The 16,031-nt window shown below is 58.8% G+C and overlaps 7 protein-coding genes across 7 annotated transcripts; 3 read left to right on the top strand and 4 right to left on the bottom strand.

Moving 5' to 3' along the window:
- Positions 1-338: 338 nt before the first annotated feature.
- On the top strand, positions 339-2,079 carry DCS_02930 (uncharacterized protein; the record flags this gene model as incomplete). The annotated part of the gene is made up of 6 exons (XM_040800255.1): positions 339-648; positions 764-900; positions 1,052-1,286; positions 1,414-1,480; positions 1,570-1,579; positions 1,786-2,079. 6 exons carry the CDS (start codon positions 339-341, stop codon positions 2,077-2,079), a joined length of 1,053 nt encoding a protein of 350 aa, XP_040661138.1.
- Positions 2,080-3,382: 1,303 nt separating this feature from the next.
- Positions 3,383-4,656, bottom strand: DCS_02929 (uncharacterized protein; the record flags this gene model as incomplete). Its single annotated transcript, XM_040800254.1, has 2 exons — positions 3,383-4,527; positions 4,602-4,656. The coding sequence occupies 2 exons, from the start codon at positions 4,654-4,656 to the stop codon at positions 3,383-3,385; spliced, it is 1,200 nt and encodes a 399-aa protein (XP_040661137.1).
- Positions 4,657-6,482: 1,826 nt separating this feature from the next.
- On the bottom strand, positions 6,483-9,223 carry DCS_02928 (uncharacterized protein; the record flags this gene model as incomplete). The annotated part of the gene is made up of 2 exons (XM_040800253.1): positions 6,483-8,822; positions 8,876-9,223. The coding sequence occupies 2 exons, from the start codon at positions 9,221-9,223 to the stop codon at positions 6,483-6,485; spliced, it is 2,688 nt and encodes an 895-aa protein (XP_040661136.1).
- A 716-nt stretch (positions 9,224-9,939) lies between these two features.
- Positions 9,940-10,936, top strand: DCS_02927 (nuclear cap binding protein subunit 2; the record flags this gene model as incomplete). Its single annotated transcript, XM_040800252.1, has 3 exons — positions 9,940-9,952; positions 10,005-10,488; positions 10,567-10,936. 3 exons carry the CDS (start codon positions 9,940-9,942, stop codon positions 10,934-10,936), a joined length of 867 nt encoding a protein of 288 aa, XP_040661135.1.
- Positions 10,937-11,282: 346 nt separating this feature from the next.
- On the bottom strand, positions 11,283-11,672 carry DCS_02926 (ribosomal protein subunit L31; the record flags this gene model as incomplete). The annotated part of the gene is made up of 2 exons (XM_040800251.1): positions 11,283-11,335; positions 11,393-11,672. 2 exons carry the CDS (start codon positions 11,670-11,672, stop codon positions 11,283-11,285), a joined length of 333 nt encoding a protein of 110 aa, XP_040661134.1.
- Positions 11,673-12,453: 781 nt separating this feature from the next.
- DCS_02925 (Transport protein particle 20 kDa subunit) lies at positions 12,454-13,073 on the top strand (the record flags this gene model as incomplete). The annotated part of the gene is made up of 2 exons (XM_040800250.1): positions 12,454-12,638; positions 12,767-13,073. The coding sequence occupies 2 exons, from the start codon at positions 12,454-12,456 to the stop codon at positions 13,071-13,073; spliced, it is 492 nt and encodes a 163-aa protein (XP_040661133.1).
- Positions 13,074-13,635: 562 nt separating this feature from the next.
- On the bottom strand, positions 13,636-14,102 carry DCS_02924 (Histone H4; the record flags this gene model as incomplete). The annotated part of the gene is made up of 3 exons (XM_040800249.1): positions 13,636-13,799; positions 13,880-14,017; positions 14,093-14,102. The coding sequence occupies 3 exons, from the start codon at positions 14,100-14,102 to the stop codon at positions 13,636-13,638; spliced, it is 312 nt and encodes a 103-aa protein (XP_040661132.1).
- Positions 14,103-16,031: the final 1,929 nt, after the last annotated feature.

Raw genomic sequence — 16,031 nt, 5'->3', positions numbered from 1 at the left:
ATGTCCGGAGCAGAATGTCTCAATTTGTCACCATCAGCACCGAGCCCGGCTCCACTGCGGGGGTGGGAATGGGCCGCACACAAACGACACCTCCGGCCGCGCCGCCGCCACGCGCCGCCGTCCCGTGCCTGATCCGTTCAGCTTCTTCCTTGCTTTCCTCGGGGATTCCGTCCTCATCTCGTCGTCGTCCGGGCATCCGAATCGGAACTCGTCGCTACGTCTCCGCGTCTCCGGCCTCGATCTTTTCAAGGACGGCACGCACGACCCTTGCTACCCCTTTTCGCGTCGCGTCGCCACGCCATCGCCGGCGAGTTCGGTGCCCTCCCTGACCGATCAACATGGAGCGGCAGCCCCAACATTCGTACTACCCCCCGGGTGTCTCGATTCCTGGCTGGGCGGCCGATGAAGCGGCCCGTCTGCGCCATGCGCCGGTCTTCGTCGGTGTCATCGTCAGCATCGCATCCGTCGTGTACCGCCTAGCGACGAGGAGATTATTCCGCCCTCGTCCCATCGACTGCGCCGCCGCCGCTTGGTTCTCCGTCTGTGAGCTTTCTTCCGCGCGGGGCCATCCGCTCTCTACGTCGCCGTTCTCTGTCAAGCTGACACCTGTCTTCCTGATAGGCGCCTTCTTGCATATCGTCTTCGAAGGTAGGGAAGGACCTCGCCGTCGGTTCCGTCATGATGACTCAAGGCTTCCCACGTGCTCGTTTCCTCGGCCGACGTCGCTCGTCTCCCCCATACTGATTGCTGGTTCATGCATCAGGGTATTACATTTACCATCGTACCGACATTGCCGGCCAGCAGAGTGCCCTCGCCCAGCTCTGGAAAGAGTACGCGCTCTCGGACTCGCGCTACCTCACCTCGGACGTCTTCACCGTCTGCATCGAGACCATTACTGTCGTGAGCGCCTTTCCATCCCCTTACCCTCTCCTCCCCACCGAATACATGCCTCGGATGCACCTCGTCCTCCCTCCCTTCTCATCCCTGTCGTCCGCTCGTTCAACATCAAAGCTAATGCCGTGCCTTTTCTTCTCCGCTCGCACGTACGCAGTATGTCTGGGGTCCTCTCTGCCTGCTCACCAGCGCCGCCATCCTCGGCGACTCACCCTTCCGCCACGTCAGCCAAGCCGTCGTCTGCACCGCACACCTCTACGGCGTCGCGCTCTACTATGCGACGAGCTGGACCGACTACCGCTTTCACGGTACCGAGCACAGCCGACCCGAGTTTCTGTACTATTGGGTCTATTACATCGGCTTCAACCTACCTTGGGTCATCGTCCCTGCTGGTGAGTACATGCCGCAATTTTGCTGCTGCTGCGTCTTCCCCCGCTCTTCTCTGTTCCTCCACGGTCTGGCTAGGTTTTGCTCATGGCAGTGCTTGCTTTAGTCTTGCTGTACGACAGTTTCATCCAGTCGGCCAACGCCTTCGCCGCACTAGGGAGATGGGAAAGGCAAAGGGAAAAGGAGTCGCAGCGCAAGAGTGCGTGAGACGATTGCCGCCAGCCAAGTAATGCACCGCGCACGAATACAGCGGCAGGCACACCATGCACTGTACGACACACGCGGCAGCATCGAGCGTGTATGTGCCTCTCTCTCTCTCTCTGCCTGCCTTGGTGTGCGATCGAATGCCTGCACAGTACGGAGTACGGAATGAGTATATCGCAAGTGATGTACGGGGTACATACACAAGCACAACTACAGGCAAACGTCCTTGCAAGTAAGCGCAAAAACAAGTATAAATACAAACACGCCTACGAATGGCGAGTCCTATTAATAACCCCCCAGCCTCGTCAGCCTCACTTCGTCCCTCACTTCTTCCCCTCACCATCGCCAACGTCAAACCATGATGCTCGTGCATCGCCGCTGCAGGACCCATGGCTGCCGTCGCTGCGCACCCATCCTTGCTCCCCCAACCAAAACTCGTCACAAAGGACAGCAAAGCACAACCGCGACATGCGAGTAGTGCGTATCTCGCACCCGCAAGCATCTAGCCCCTCTCGCCTCCGCACGTCGTTGGCTCGGTCGGAATGGACCTCTCTTGGCATCTCCGCTCTTCGCATGTCCCCCTCTCCGCCCTGACTGTGCGTATCTATGCGTCCCTGTCGCATGTCTTGTATTGGGGCCACGTCGATGCTTTCCATCATTGCATCTTCGCCCCTATACCCTCGCCAGTGCAAGATGGATGCGGTACGGCGTGCGGTGCACGAGCTGCTCTCAGACTCTTGCCTCCTAACTTGGCCGACGTCAACGCTCTGGCGCGCGTTCGCAACCGCGATGCAACCGTCCGAGGTCGCCGCCATACGTCAAGACAGTCCTCTCACCGTTCTCAACTCGGTCTCTGCTTCCTTGGATGCTGTCTCACGGCCGGTTCCACGACCGAGATGAGATGCAGCGCCCGCGGGGCCTCCTGAGCCGTCACAACACACAAATCCTGGCTTTTCCCCAACCCTCTCATGGATCACAGAACCAAAAACTCTCTCCCCCCTCTGCCGCCTCAGCTACGCCACAGCTCAGCTCCGTCCACGTCCGCTGTTCTGTTGAGAGAGCCTCGATCCGTCTCCCTGCAAGTGTCGGTACGCGCCTGAGCCCGCCTGCGTCTGGTGCCGCCTCCGATGGCCCCAACACACGAGACATGCATGTGCCATCGCATATGTGTACATCCAACTCTGTCGAGTACATATCCCTGTGCGCTGAAGCCCAAACGCTGTGCTCGTACGCTTATCCGTCGTGTACCTTTCGTCGTGTACTCCGTACGCTCTGCAAATATCTCTCGTCCCTGCGAAACACTTGCTCGACTCTTATCCCAGGTGCCCGGTACATGCCTCATTGCCAGGCTTCACTCATGGTGATTCATTCGTCCAGCTCATGCGTCTTCAGCGAACAGTCAAAGTCTGTCGCCGACATCTGTCCTGGACGACTATTCATAGTGGTAGCGGCCGCGAGACGGTTTGGCGTCCAAATGCAGGCGCGTCTGTCAATCGTAGAGATCGTCGAGACTGGATTTTCGAGAAGCAGAGTCGAATAAAACGTTACTTTCGCACCTGAGCATGAAGTGTACGGGGTGCCTGTTCCGTGCGTTGCGCTCGGGAGGCTGGCAACCCGTTCCGTGAGCAAGCAATCTACATTAGTAGCTTCGTGTGCCGTATCCATCTGGCGAGACATGCAATCTTTCAAACAAGTTCAAATCATCAACGCACCATGGGTTAGGTCCCCGGCCCCCGGTCAGCCGGTGCCCGATGTGACCGTTCAATCTAGGGTGGCCAGCTTCTCGATACCCGTCGTCCATGTCGGCCCTTGAGATCGAACTCGACGTGAGGCGCCAAATCCACCTTGCCAGCTGCCGACGTCAACAACCCCCCTTTCCCTGCCACCTTACATCCTCTTACTCGTTGACGGGAGAAGCACAGGCATCGACCTTGACGAACACCTGTATCACTCGCGCCGCAGGCTCCGACGCTAGCAGCATGGACAACTCATCTTGCATGTCGCACCCGACATGGTACAGGCTGCCGTCCATCTTGATCTGCTTTACCTTCACCTTCTCGACCGCCGTGGGTGACGGCCTGGCGGATGCCGAGGAGCTGCCAAAGGCCAGTCGTCTGGTGGCCAGGAGGTGCAACACCTTGGCTTTGATCGCCTCGGCCTCGAGATCACAGTGCTCCAGAAACGTGGCTTCGCCGTGGTCCTCCCAGTCGATGGTAAGCATGACACCTCGTCCACCGTCGATGCTGGCCTTGAAGGCGCTGGGCTTGCAAGTGTCCGTGGCCGTGGTGGTCGTCGGCGCCGGTGCCGGAAGCCACACATCGACAACAGGGGTGGCTTTGTGCGCCGGGCCACCGGTGCACAGCATGCCTGGCAGTGGCAGTGGCGGTGATGCATGTGCCATGTTTCCTTCCGCCGTCCCACCCATCTGTCGCAATGTCGTAGGCCAGTGCCGAGCCTTGGGTGGTGGCCCGACGACTCCTCGTGGGGGCCGGGGGGCAGCGTCCAGACGAGGCGGCAGACCCGGTGATGGCAAGGATCCATCTGCGCCACCACCCGCAAGTATTTCATGCCTACTCAATGGCTCGTTGGTCATGACAGGGGGTCGGTATGCCTCGAAATAATCTGGAGACCAGCTCGAAGACATGTGGAGCGAGTCGCTGTCCCCCTCCGAGTCGGAGCTCGACCAGGACTTGGGGGATTCAAAGTGCGAATCTGGCGAACAGTGTCTTGCCACTTTCATGCCCATCGGAGACGCGAATCCTAGTGTGGATATGTCCCTCTCCGGGCCGTCTCTCTCATCGGTCGGTTTCCCCGGCAAAGGGTCAAACCCTTTCCTAAGAACGTACTCGCCCACGGCCTGGGCGGACTTCCGGTGGAGGTCCTCGAAAGCCCGCTGCAACGTCGGCGCTGATGCGCTCAGCACAATGGTTCGGAATCCATCCTCTGTCTTGATGACATGCACCTTCCAGCGGTAGGCGGCGGCATCAAGTTGGGAAATGACATCAACCTCGACATTACCGCCGAGGAACGCGTGACAATTACCTGTCGAGACGGGTGAGTGACTGAACCCAGCAAACGTCAACACGGTGGGAGGGTGGCAGCGGGGTCACGCGTACTCTGTATCAAGGCTTGGTATATAATTCCGGTCTGAACTGTGCCGGACGGTGCCATTGCGAAAAGTGGTGCTGCTGTAGAACGTATTTGCATCAAAACGACGGTGCTGAATGGTCATGAATATGGCTCGGCGCTTGCGTGAGGTGATGCTACCGGGCCAGATGCTTCTTTGACACAGCTGAAGTCTGGCCTCTTCGGATGTCGAAACCCGAGCAAGTTCAATGGTGGATAGTTCTTACTTATACTCGGAGCGAGACCCAGCTTATACACGTAACAAAAGGCAGGTGCAGGACGTCAGCCACCTGCCTTTCCGCGTCGACGTGCCACCCTCTCTGTCGCACCTGCCAGTCTTGAGAGGTGGTAGGAGGCAAGGGTTCGTTTGGGAGGTGCAACCGACGTCCCTCCTGGTCCTTCCTCCTCGGCCATTGGACCAACATGCAGATGCAGATGTGGGAGACAATCAACACATCCATCATCCTTCCCGTGCCTCGGCGTCGACAAGAATAATCAAGCAAGCAAGCAAGCTGACACGAGCACAGCACACAGCCCTGTCAGTTGCCTGGCTTGAAGGTTTCCGAGACGCCGGAACTCGCGAGACAGACCGGCCTGGAGAGCAGCCAACGGCGCAGCCAACAGCATGGCACCTTGCGATGAGCCCACAGACGCGTACGCCAGACGCCTTGCCGGGACACGTACTCTGTGCCGCAGAGTGGATAAGGATACATCAAGACCTTGTCCCTGAAAGCTCGCTCGCCATAGGTAGCTCGACGGCTCGTTTGCCTGCCAGTCTGACCGACTCCCGTCAGGACTCTGGCCCAGATGCGCAAGAACGGCGTGAAGTGACGATACAACCGACGAGGTCCATGAAGACAATCGGCGCCCCATCGGATGGATTCATCCTCGCTTGCAACTTTGCACGGCAGTAGAATCTGCTGCAGCCAGCTTAAATTGGCTCTCCTCTCCTGCAAGGTGCCGCAGCCATAAATTGCCTTGGCTGTTGCCACTCCGATGCTCGCACACAAATCGTCATCACTTGTCCGCCGCTCCGCATCGGCCGTCTGAAATTCCGAGTGATTCACTCACGAACCACCAATCGTACCGCTCATTGTTCGGGCTGCGAGGCGGAGATTTTGATTTGCTTATGATATCTCATCCCACCCATCATCCCCCCTCGCCCTGACCTCGCCGGATCGTCATCACCGCGTCCGAGCTGTGAACAACAGGGCACAGGCGACACGAGAAAAAAAAATTCCGAAAAACTGTCGCCGCTGTCGACGTGCATCACACGCTTGCCCGGGAGCAAAGCTGCGAGAAATTCTCGTCCTCGTGTTCTGCTTTCCACTCGTGGGCAATGGTGTGCATCGTCCATCCCCCCTGCTCACCTCAGATCGAAATGAGCGTGAGCACAAGGCAGCCTCGCCTGATTCGTTGGTGCTCATGCAGTTGCAGGATAGCTTCGAAATACTTGTCGCAAGCCATCCGATTCGCCGCTTCGTTCTCCGTTCTGGGCTCTACCCCAACTTTGTGTATTCTATAGTCCTATGGATAATACTCGCAGTTTCAGAACGGCAAGTGTCATAATTATTCCATCATGATCGATATGATTGACACGGCACACCATGGAGCCGGTGAGCCCATCCATGCAGGCAGTCTTCGGAAAGCTGTGGCCGGCGCTCAAATGCTAGAAGTCAATGGGCGGCCCGCCCCTTGCAGACCTGCCGTTGTTTCAACGACCTTGATCGCGCAACGTATCCTTCCGGCCGGTGTCTGGGTTGCCTGTAAGTCTGCCTCTGGCGGAAGGCGCTTTGATTCGCCTCGATCCGAATTCGCACGACGGGCCATTCCATCATCCATGGTCGTGCCCGCTTTCCACTTCGCATCCCCTACACGCCGGCCTGTAGCCGCTCCAGGCGGGCCGTCACAGCCTCCACCAAAGCCGTTTCCCTCGACAGCAGGCCCTGCACTTGCAGCAGCTTGCTCCGCCGAACGTCCTGCGGAATCCGCAGCTCGCTCGCCGACGGTGTCGTTTCAACGTGGCCGGATTTCCTCAGCGACTCCACCTCGCGCACGAGCTCGGCTTGCAACCTCTTGACCTCCTCCAACCGCTTCCACAGCCGCTTCGACTGCCTCGCGGCGGCGTCCTCCCTGCCCGCGGGGCCTAAAACGTTGGCCTCTAGCGTCTTGACCTCGTCCACAAAGGCGCGCTCCTTGACGCTGAGGTCCCGCGTCGTCGTCTTGCCGACGAGCTTCCGGAGGCCATCGACGCGCCGCGTGAGCGTCTCCTGACGATCCCTCGCGGCCGAGATGCGCCTGTCGTACATTGCATTGTCCGCCTCGTTGTTGTCGCGGCTGGCGCCGCTGATGGCGTCAATCTTGCCCTTCACCTCGTTGGCCTTGCTCACCTGCTGGCGCAGCTCGGCCTGCAGCAGCTCGCAGCGGCGGAAAACCTCGGCGGCGGCGACGCCGAGCTTGTAGGTCTCGTCGCTGAGCACCTTGTGGGCGTCGGTGAAGATCTGCAGCGTGAGCGGGCTGAGCTTGACCTCCTGGTTCACCGTCGTCTTGTGCCGCGACGTTCGCAGGCGCTCCAGGAGCGTGGGCAGCGCCGATCCCTCGTCGAACGCGTGCGGGGGGTTGAAGACGGGTCGAGGCTCGTAAAAGTCGAGCGGCGCCACGCTCACGTCCCGCTCCGGCACCAGGCTCTCGTCCATCTCTTGCAGGGGCGCGAGATCGACGTCGGGCGTCTCAAAGGTGAGCGCAATCGGCTCGTACGGTGTCGCGGACAGCAGAAAGTAGCCGAGGTCCGGATCGCGGATCGCGACCGAGGCGGCGAGCGGAACGGCCGTGTCGGCTGTCGGCTGCGCGTATATCCTGTCCCTAGCGGATTGCGAATTGACCAACAGACCGAGTCGGAAGTCGGTGCCTGCCTCGTGATCCCCCTGCAGCTCCCCCTCGAGCCGGAAGATCCAGGAGGTGAGAGAGACGAAGGTGATGGCGGCGTGGTGGGTGACGAAGAAGCTGTATCGGGACATGACGTCCGGGCTGAAGACGGGCCAGCTCTCCTCGTTGACCTCGACCGGGCTCATCGTGTCGATGGCTTGGAAGGCAAGAAGGGACGGCGGATCCGACGGCGCCTGGAGACGTCCCGGCTTCGACTTGCTCTTGGGCGGAAGCCACTGGGCCTGGACGCCGTCGAGGTCCAGGTAGACGCGCAGCTGACCGCTCGTGGACAGCAGGCAAACGACGGCGAGGGAGAGTCCCTCCTGGTCACCGTCGTCCATGTCCAGCTCTTCGTCTTCGCCCATCATGAGATCATCCGTCTCCGTCCTCTTGCCGATGACCAACATGTCGGACGTCGACGTGTCGAGGTCGTCGCCCGTGTCGGGGTCCGATTCGAGGTAGAAGGGGCCTTGCAGCCTCGGCACGACGCCGGGACGCGACGGCCTCGTGTAGACCTCGACAGGAGGTTCGCCGGGAAGGCCGTCCATCACTTGGGGCTCCTGGGCGTCCAGCTCGCCCATCCACTGGAGCTGCTGCTGCGCCAGGAGCCTCTCGCCGTCGTCGACGGTGGAGTCATCCTCGAGGCTGGCGACGGTGGTGACGATGGACACCGAAAGGGACGGTATCAGCGTCGGGGGCGGCGCCCAGCGTTGCGGCAGCAAGGGGCAGAGGGCGTAGACGTCGCCTTCCCGCATGGCGACCCAGAGGGTCATGGGGTTCCAGCCGCCGGAGCCTTTGGTCGCGAAGGCGGCGGCCGCCACCTCCATCTCGAAGGAGTCGGGCGAAAAGGCCTTGTTGGTGGTGGAGGTGGATGCGGTGAAGTCCTGGTCCAAGGTTGTGCCGTCGGCCAACTTCTTGAGGTCGACCGAGGTCGTCGGCGAGTCGAAGGACCAACGGTTCTCGGGCGAAATCTCCCAGAGTCGGACGACGGCATCGGCGGTGACGGTGACGATGCAGGAGCCGTTGACTCCAAGCGGATGCCACAAAGCGGACAGGACGGGCGACCGCGAGGTGACGTGGGTCGTCGGGCCGAGGGTGAAGATTTTGGGCCGCATGGGCCCAGGGTCGTCGCTCGTGAGATGGGACGAATCCGGGAGAATGCAGATGTGAGCCGTATGGGCCGTGAGGATGGCAAGGTAGCTCGCGTTGGGCGAGATGATCAACTGGCGGATTTCATCGGCGACGGGCGTCTTCAACGTCTGGAGCGAGAGAAAGTCAGTCGGTGCCTAGGCGAGCGGGAGCACGAGCCATCGAACGGGGAGGGCATCCCGCGACGTACTCGAAAGCCCGAAGCAGCCTCGGGACCGTCGTCACCCATCATCGACTGATATGAATCCTCCCGCTTGATGCGCACGGCCGAGCCAGAGCGGCCTCGCGACTGCTTCGTCGCCCACTCATCCTTGAGGTAGGCCAAGTCGGCCCACCGAATCTCCTTGCCGACGGCGACGAAGACTTCGGTGCCTCGCCGGGCGATGGTCCTCCGCGGGCCACCCACGGCCTTTTTCTTGGACGCGTATGACGGCGAGAGCGCGCGCGAGAGAGAGGACTCGACCGGCTGTTGGAATATTTGGTGGCCGGGGGCGTTGCCCGACAGCCAGGCGGCCGAGTAGTGCTTGACCTTGGGCATCGCGATTCGTGATTCGGCAATCTCGTTTAGGTTCGGCGTCGGAACGAAACTGTATCAAAAACACGGCGGTGCGAGGCTGCAACCAGCTCGTGGCGACGGTACGGAGCAATTGGAGCTCTGGTGGTCGAGTGGCAAAGCTTCATTCAGTGTTGTTGCGATGTGCACGTACGCCTTGGACGGAGTAGGTGAAGAAAAGTGGAAGGGTCCCATGCCGGTACCTTGCTGGTGGTACTCGGTGTTGCTCTGTATTTCGCGGAGCGAGGTGCTGCAGTAAGTACTAGGTACCTAATGCTTGCACTCTCTGTGCCGTATGTACCTTACAGTACATTGGTAGGGAAGTACTTGGGTTTTCATGTGCATGTACTGTATTGGTATGGAGTAGGTAGTTGTACTTGTACTCTGTAGGTGTGAACTTGCAATTGGTGATACCTAAATACCCCCTACAAGTACTTGCACTTGAACTCCGTAGCACTGTTCTAGTACTGTACTCCGTAATAGCACCAGGTTCCTAGTAAGTACTACCAGGTGCCTAGTACGGAGTACTCCGTACTGTACTTGACAGTACATGCATCACTTACAGTACTACTAGTAGGTACTAGGTACCCACTGTAGTACTACTAAGGTACTGTACTTGGTGCCAGGCGATAGGCAATAGGGTGCCTGTATTTTTTTGGACGCTTGACAACTAATAATTATTACAGCACTCCGTGCATAGCATGGCTGGCAAAAGTGCGGCTGGCCCGTTAGCGCCGCTCAGCAACCGCTCAGCAACCAGTGCCAGTTAGCACTGAAGTTCGGGTCCCACGAGGCTGGCTTCCGAACTGCAAGACTGCATATCGAATTCACAAGCACCACGGCAACGCCTTATCGAGCCCTCTTAGGCGCACAGCGACTCCCTTCTCCTCCCGCATCGCCGTGCCTTTTCCGTCTGCGGCTGGGCTGGAGCCCAAAGAAGACAAAGCTACCGGCAGGACGGACATCAGGCTACCCTCGACGACCCAACCATCAACGACAGTGGACGGCTCCAAATGGCTCCCAGGGCACCTCAAAGTACGGTCGAACGGCTCGATAGGCCGAGCGCATACTATCAGAGCAGGGTTCGTGGCTGCGCCCCCCCCGCCCGGTACCTCGGCGGCCGCATGGAAGCTCACGAATTCGCAGAATAAGCGCAGACGTGATCGCGACGAGACCGACGGCGGCGACCAAGCGGCCGAGCCGGCCGTGGATCCCCTCGCCGAGGCGACGACCCTCTACGTCGGCAACCTGTTGGTGCCCTCCTGGCCGAGATGCGCACGGCGCTTGAGACAGTAAAGGCAAGGGCCGCAAGCACTAACGGGAGCCAGGTCCTTCTACACTACCGAGGAGCAAGTCTACGAGCTCTTCTCCAAGTGCGGCGAAATCAAACGGCTCGTCATGGGCCTCGACCGGTTCCAGAAAACGCCGTGCGGCTTTTGCTTCGTCGAGTACTACACCCACCAAGACGCCCTCGACTGCATGAAGTACGTCGGCGGCACCAAGCTCGATGAGCGCATCATCCGCACAGACCTGGACCCGGGCTTCGAGGAGGGCCGGCAGTACGGGCGCGGCAAGTCGGGCGGCCAGGTGCGGGACGAGTACCGCGAAGACTACGACGAAGGCCGCGGCGGCATAGGCAGGGCCATTCAGTCGGAGCGAATGAAGGAATACGACGACGAGGGACGCTACGTTCAGTAGAATGGGCCGGCATGGAACGGGACGATTGGGGGGGGAGGGGGCTTGGCTTTGATTTGGCTCGGTGCCGTGATACCCTCCGCAATGAATGGGATGTTTGCATCTAGCCCTGCCGCCTGCGCCTCATGATGCGTCTGCGGGGCTGCGCTGTCGTCTATTGTACAGTACATGCCGTCTATCTTCTTCCCAGGCCCACGCCCACATCTACCGTTGCCTCGAGGCATTTCGATCGAGGGCTTCACGTCGCAGATGGTATCGTACACGACAGGCCTGTGCGGGTGGTTTGCTCGACTCGGCTTTCAACGAGACGACGCCGTCGTCCATGGCGTTGCCATCTCGGCGGCTCCTCTCAGTATCCCGGCGGGTTGACTCGTTGCGAAACCCTCGTCCACTTGGGGAGCTCTGCACACCGCGTCAGCGTCTCGATTCCGAAGGGGCAGGGAGGAAGAAGGCACGCACTATGGATACCCTTGCGATACTTTTTCGCCTTGCGGTCGAACATGGTGTACTTGTCGCGCGGCAGCATCTCGGCCTCGGTCGGCATCTCGGCCTTCCACCGCTGCAGAGCCTCGAGCGTCTGCCCCTGCTTGGCGAGTGCGCTGTCGACGGTGGCGACGACGCTGTCGACGGCTCGCAGGCGCAGCCGGTGCCGCCGCTTCTGGAATCGCGACAACCGCCAGGGGATCTTCCACAGCAGGCCGCCCGAGAGAGGATTTGTGAATCGAAAGGGCCCAAACATGGCGAGCGTCGCTTGCCGAAGCGGAGGGAAGCGGAGGGAAGCGGAGGGGGGTTGGCGTTGGGAGGACCGGGTTGTCGGTCTCTCGACGATGGCAGACAGGCAGGCAGGCGAACAGCCTTTTTTGGCGGAGTCGTCCGTTGACCTGCACGAAGCTGGCACGTACGCACCCACACCCAGTACGGAGGCGGCGACACTGGGTGGACCGGAACATTGCGGCCCGGACGCCGCCATTCATGTACACCTACTTATATAAGTACTGTACTGTAAGTATACAAGCAAGTACGGAATACGGAGTGCATGTACTCTGTACGTCACTTGACAATTTTGGCACCTCCCACTGGCTCCGATCGACGTTTAAGTAAGCTACAGAGTACTGTACTGTACTTACTTAAGTACGTACTGTAGGTGTACGGAGTACTTGAACTGAAGTGCCTACAACACGGAGTCCTCTGTACACAACTAATTATTGTACCTTCAGAGTACTGTTCTTGTACTTACTTAGGTGCTGTAGGTGCACAAAGTACTTGCAAGTACAAGTATATTCCGCGCTTTCTCCGTACCTGCGAGGCTACTAAACACCACCGAGGTGGTATTTAGGAGTGGCGAGGACGGTTCACCAATTCGCTGCCAGCACCACACCACCCGTCTCCCAGCAGAATCAACGACCAAGCAAGCCTGCCTGCCTGCCTGCCTGCCTGCCTGCCTGCCTGCACTGCACCGCACGGGGGACGCACGCACAGCCGCAGGGCAGAAGAATGCACGGCCTGCCGCCCGCGAAACGATGAGCTACTACTTCGCCATCGTCGGCACCCAGGACAACCCGCTCTTCGAGCACGAGTTCGGCACGTCCAAGCAGGGCGGCGACGGCCAGTCGCGCTTCACCGACCAGGTCCGCCATCTCAACCAGTTCATCCTGCACTCGAGCCTCGACGTCGCCGAGGAGGTCCAGTGGGCGCAGGGCCACATGTACGCCCTCTTCCCCCTCGCTCCCCGGGCGTCCCTCCGCCCGCCGCCCGCTGCCCGCCGCCGCCCGTCTCCCGGTCCCCCGTCTCGCCATGATTCGCAAGGACCCTGCTGACGAAGGCGTGCCTCAGGTACCTCAAGTGCATCGACAAGTTCTTCAACAACTACATCTCCTGCTTCGTCACCGGCTCCAATGCGAAATTCCTCCTCCTCCACCAGCCGACGACGCCGACGGCCGGCAGCTCCTCGCGCTCATCGACGGGCATCGGCGCGAACCCCACGAGCCCGGCGACCGAGGAGGCCGTCAAGATGTTTTTCGCCGAGGTGTACGAGAACTGGGTCAAGGCCATCATGAACCCATTTTACAAGGTCAACGCCGAGGTCCGGAGCCCCGTATTCAGAGCACGGGTGGCTGCTGCCGGGCGCAAGTATCTGTGAGGCCGCTCAAGCTCTCGCTTAGCATGGTACATGTACAGTACTTGTGAACTCGTCCGCGTCATCTACACCTAATGGCATCGATCCATCAGCTGCGTTTGCCGCGGGCCATGCCAGCTTGGACCGACTGGATTCGTTGCGGCTGCACCGATGGCGACTGCACCGATGGCGACTGCACGAACGATGACGGCAAAGCTCTTGGGTACACACATACACACGCACACGCCAACACACAAACACACGCAGACACACCATGCATGGGGCTGCCTAGTTTCACGAGGGGTGGGCAACATCAACTGCGGCGCCAGGAGCCGCCAAGTACGCGTCAACATGTTTTCCGAGTGCAGCCATGACGCGTTCAGTCCGTGTGCAATGTTCATGTGGTATTCATTTCCGTTGTAAAAATGATCGCCTTCCATGACGACCGTCAACCCGTGACCCTAGTCTCCATTATAACGCCGTGATGACTACATGTAATAACAATCCACAATTCATCCCACACGATGCCGCCTTGGGCAGTGGGGTGGGTTCATGCCAAATTGCAAACGCCAAAAGTCGAACCAACTTAACCACCGAAACCGTAGAGAGTGCGGCCCTGGCGCTTCAGGGCGTAGACGACATCGAGCGACGTGACCGTCTTGCGCTTGGCGTGCTCGGTGTATGTGACGGCGTCGCGGATGACACCCTCGAGGAACGTCTTCAGGACACCGCGGGTCTCCTCGTAGATCACTGCAAGACGGCCACGTTAGCAGGCGAGGTCGGGACGGAGAGCGCCGGTGAGAGGGGAGCGGGAGGGGGGCGAGGCTTACTGGCAGAGATACGCTTGACACCGCCACGACGAGCGAGACGTCGGATGGCAGGCTTCGTGATGCCCTGGATGTTGTCACGAAGAATCTTGCGGTGACGCTTGGCACCACCCTTGCCGAGGCCCTTGCCGCCCTTGCCGCCTGCGGGAGCGAGTTAGCATCGTGAGGACAGGACGATTCGACGACGTCAACACGTGACGGGAGGGAGCGACGTACGTCCAGTCATATTGATGAGTGTTAATGAGGTACTTGTGATGAAGTAGCCGGAGCGAGTCGCGTCAGTCGCGTCTCGGGTTGGATGTTCGTGGGTGGTGAGGTCGTCGTGGTTGCAGCGTGCGAGGCGTGTCTAAGAGAAAGAGGGGATAAGAGGACAGAGTTGCGGGGGTCTTGGGGGTCAGAATAAATATGCGAGCACAATCAGTAAAGGCGACGGGTGCAAGTTGGTGCTCGAACGCGCCGTGGGCTCTGCGGTTTGGGGCTAATCCGCTTCGGGGGTGGGGTGTGTGTCGAGGGAAAATGCGTCCGAATTATCGGGCAAAATGTACCTGCTGATTGTCGACGGAATTGGAGCTTGTACCTGCTGTTATTGCGGCGCGAATTTTGGCGCGATCTGGGGAGCTGATTCTGACAACTTGTTTAGGTCGGTGGTGGTCCGAGCTCCCGTCGGAGGGGCGGCAACGCTGCGGAAGCGCCGCTTCGGGCCAACCAGAGCCAACCAGCGCGCCGCAAATGGTGACCAGGACATGGAATACTCGTACTACGGAGTAAGTACTGTAAGTACGAGCAACTACGGAGTACAATCGCAGTACTTAAGTACAGAGGCAGAGTAATGCACAGTACATGTACTTACAGTAGCTGTATATTCACAGTGCGGCACATGTACTTGCATCTGCCAGCGAGTACAGCACCTACCTGCAGTGGACTGGTACTTGTGTTGCCAACAGAAATACCTGCCAGTATATTACCTACAGACTACTTAAGTTGGTACTAACCCAAATTGTACTTGCTCTGCAAGTACTTGCTTGCGCCCACTGTACTTACAGTAGTTGTATGCTCCATCGTTGTTCGTACTCCGTACTCCGTACTTACTCGTACAGTACTCCGTAGTTCAAGTATTATTACTACAGTACCTACGAGTACTCCGTACTTACTCCGTACTTGTATCTGACTCCATGGTCCAAACTCGGCGCTCGAACTGTCCATCGTATCCAGTACTCGGACTGGCACAGAGTGTACATGTCCAACAAGTACCATCAGAGAGTACCCCCATGTACTCCGTATGAATACGCTGAGCACACGTACTGGCTTGTATCGTCGAGCGGGTACTTGTAAACAAACGCAAAGGAGAGCCCACAATGAGTGGCCGCGAGGACGCCTACCAGTATACGAGGTATGAATATGCCGATGCACATGTAATGTACTTGCACTTGCTTGCATTGTTATTGCCTGCTGCCGTGGGCGAGCATGGACATGTGTACGGTACTGTCCGAGTATGACTGGGTACTGCGAGACAATCAAGTACCAGTAATAGTAGGCACCTTCAGTACTTGAGTGCCTAGCGGTCACGCAGGCAACGTACACTACAACTACAGTACTTACTTAAGTGCTCACTACGGAGTACAGTAGGTACACAGCTAGCCATTGGAGGTACCTCGACATACAGGCCGTACTTGTACTGTACGTACTTGCAACACAGTACAATGCTCAAGTCCTAACACGTAGTCTACGCCTGCAAGTACTTACTTGTACTGTACACCAACGCACCGTTCATGCAAGTACAGTACATACAAGTACGCTGTAGGTGTGTGCGTTTGCGCATGGTACCTGTGTGAGAGTGAGCGCAAGTACTGTACTTTACGTGTACTCCGTAATGCAGCCCATGTACCTGTATGATGGAAGTGCATGTACACCTGCGTACTTGTATGTACTGTACTGTACTGTACTGTACTGTACTGTACTCCGTACGGTAGGTGCACGTTGCCCAGCAGGCCATGCTGTACCAGCCACTGTTACTGTACTGCACTTATGTCGGTCTCTTGCAAACTCACTGCCAACTCATTCCATTCTACAACCTCATCGTGGTGTTGTATTCGCCGCATCGCTTCCCCGGCATCACCTCTCCCACCGGCTTCCAAGTGCGCAGACGGCCAGTCCG

This window comes from Drechmeria coniospora, chromosome 01 (assembly GCF_001625195.1).
Source record: "Drechmeria coniospora strain ARSEF 6962 chromosome 01, whole genome shotgun sequence".
In the NCBI taxonomy this organism is placed as follows: domain Eukaryota; kingdom Fungi; phylum Ascomycota; class Sordariomycetes; order Hypocreales; family Ophiocordycipitaceae; genus Drechmeria; species Drechmeria coniospora.
This window is presented reverse-complemented; position numbering and strand designations above follow the sequence as displayed.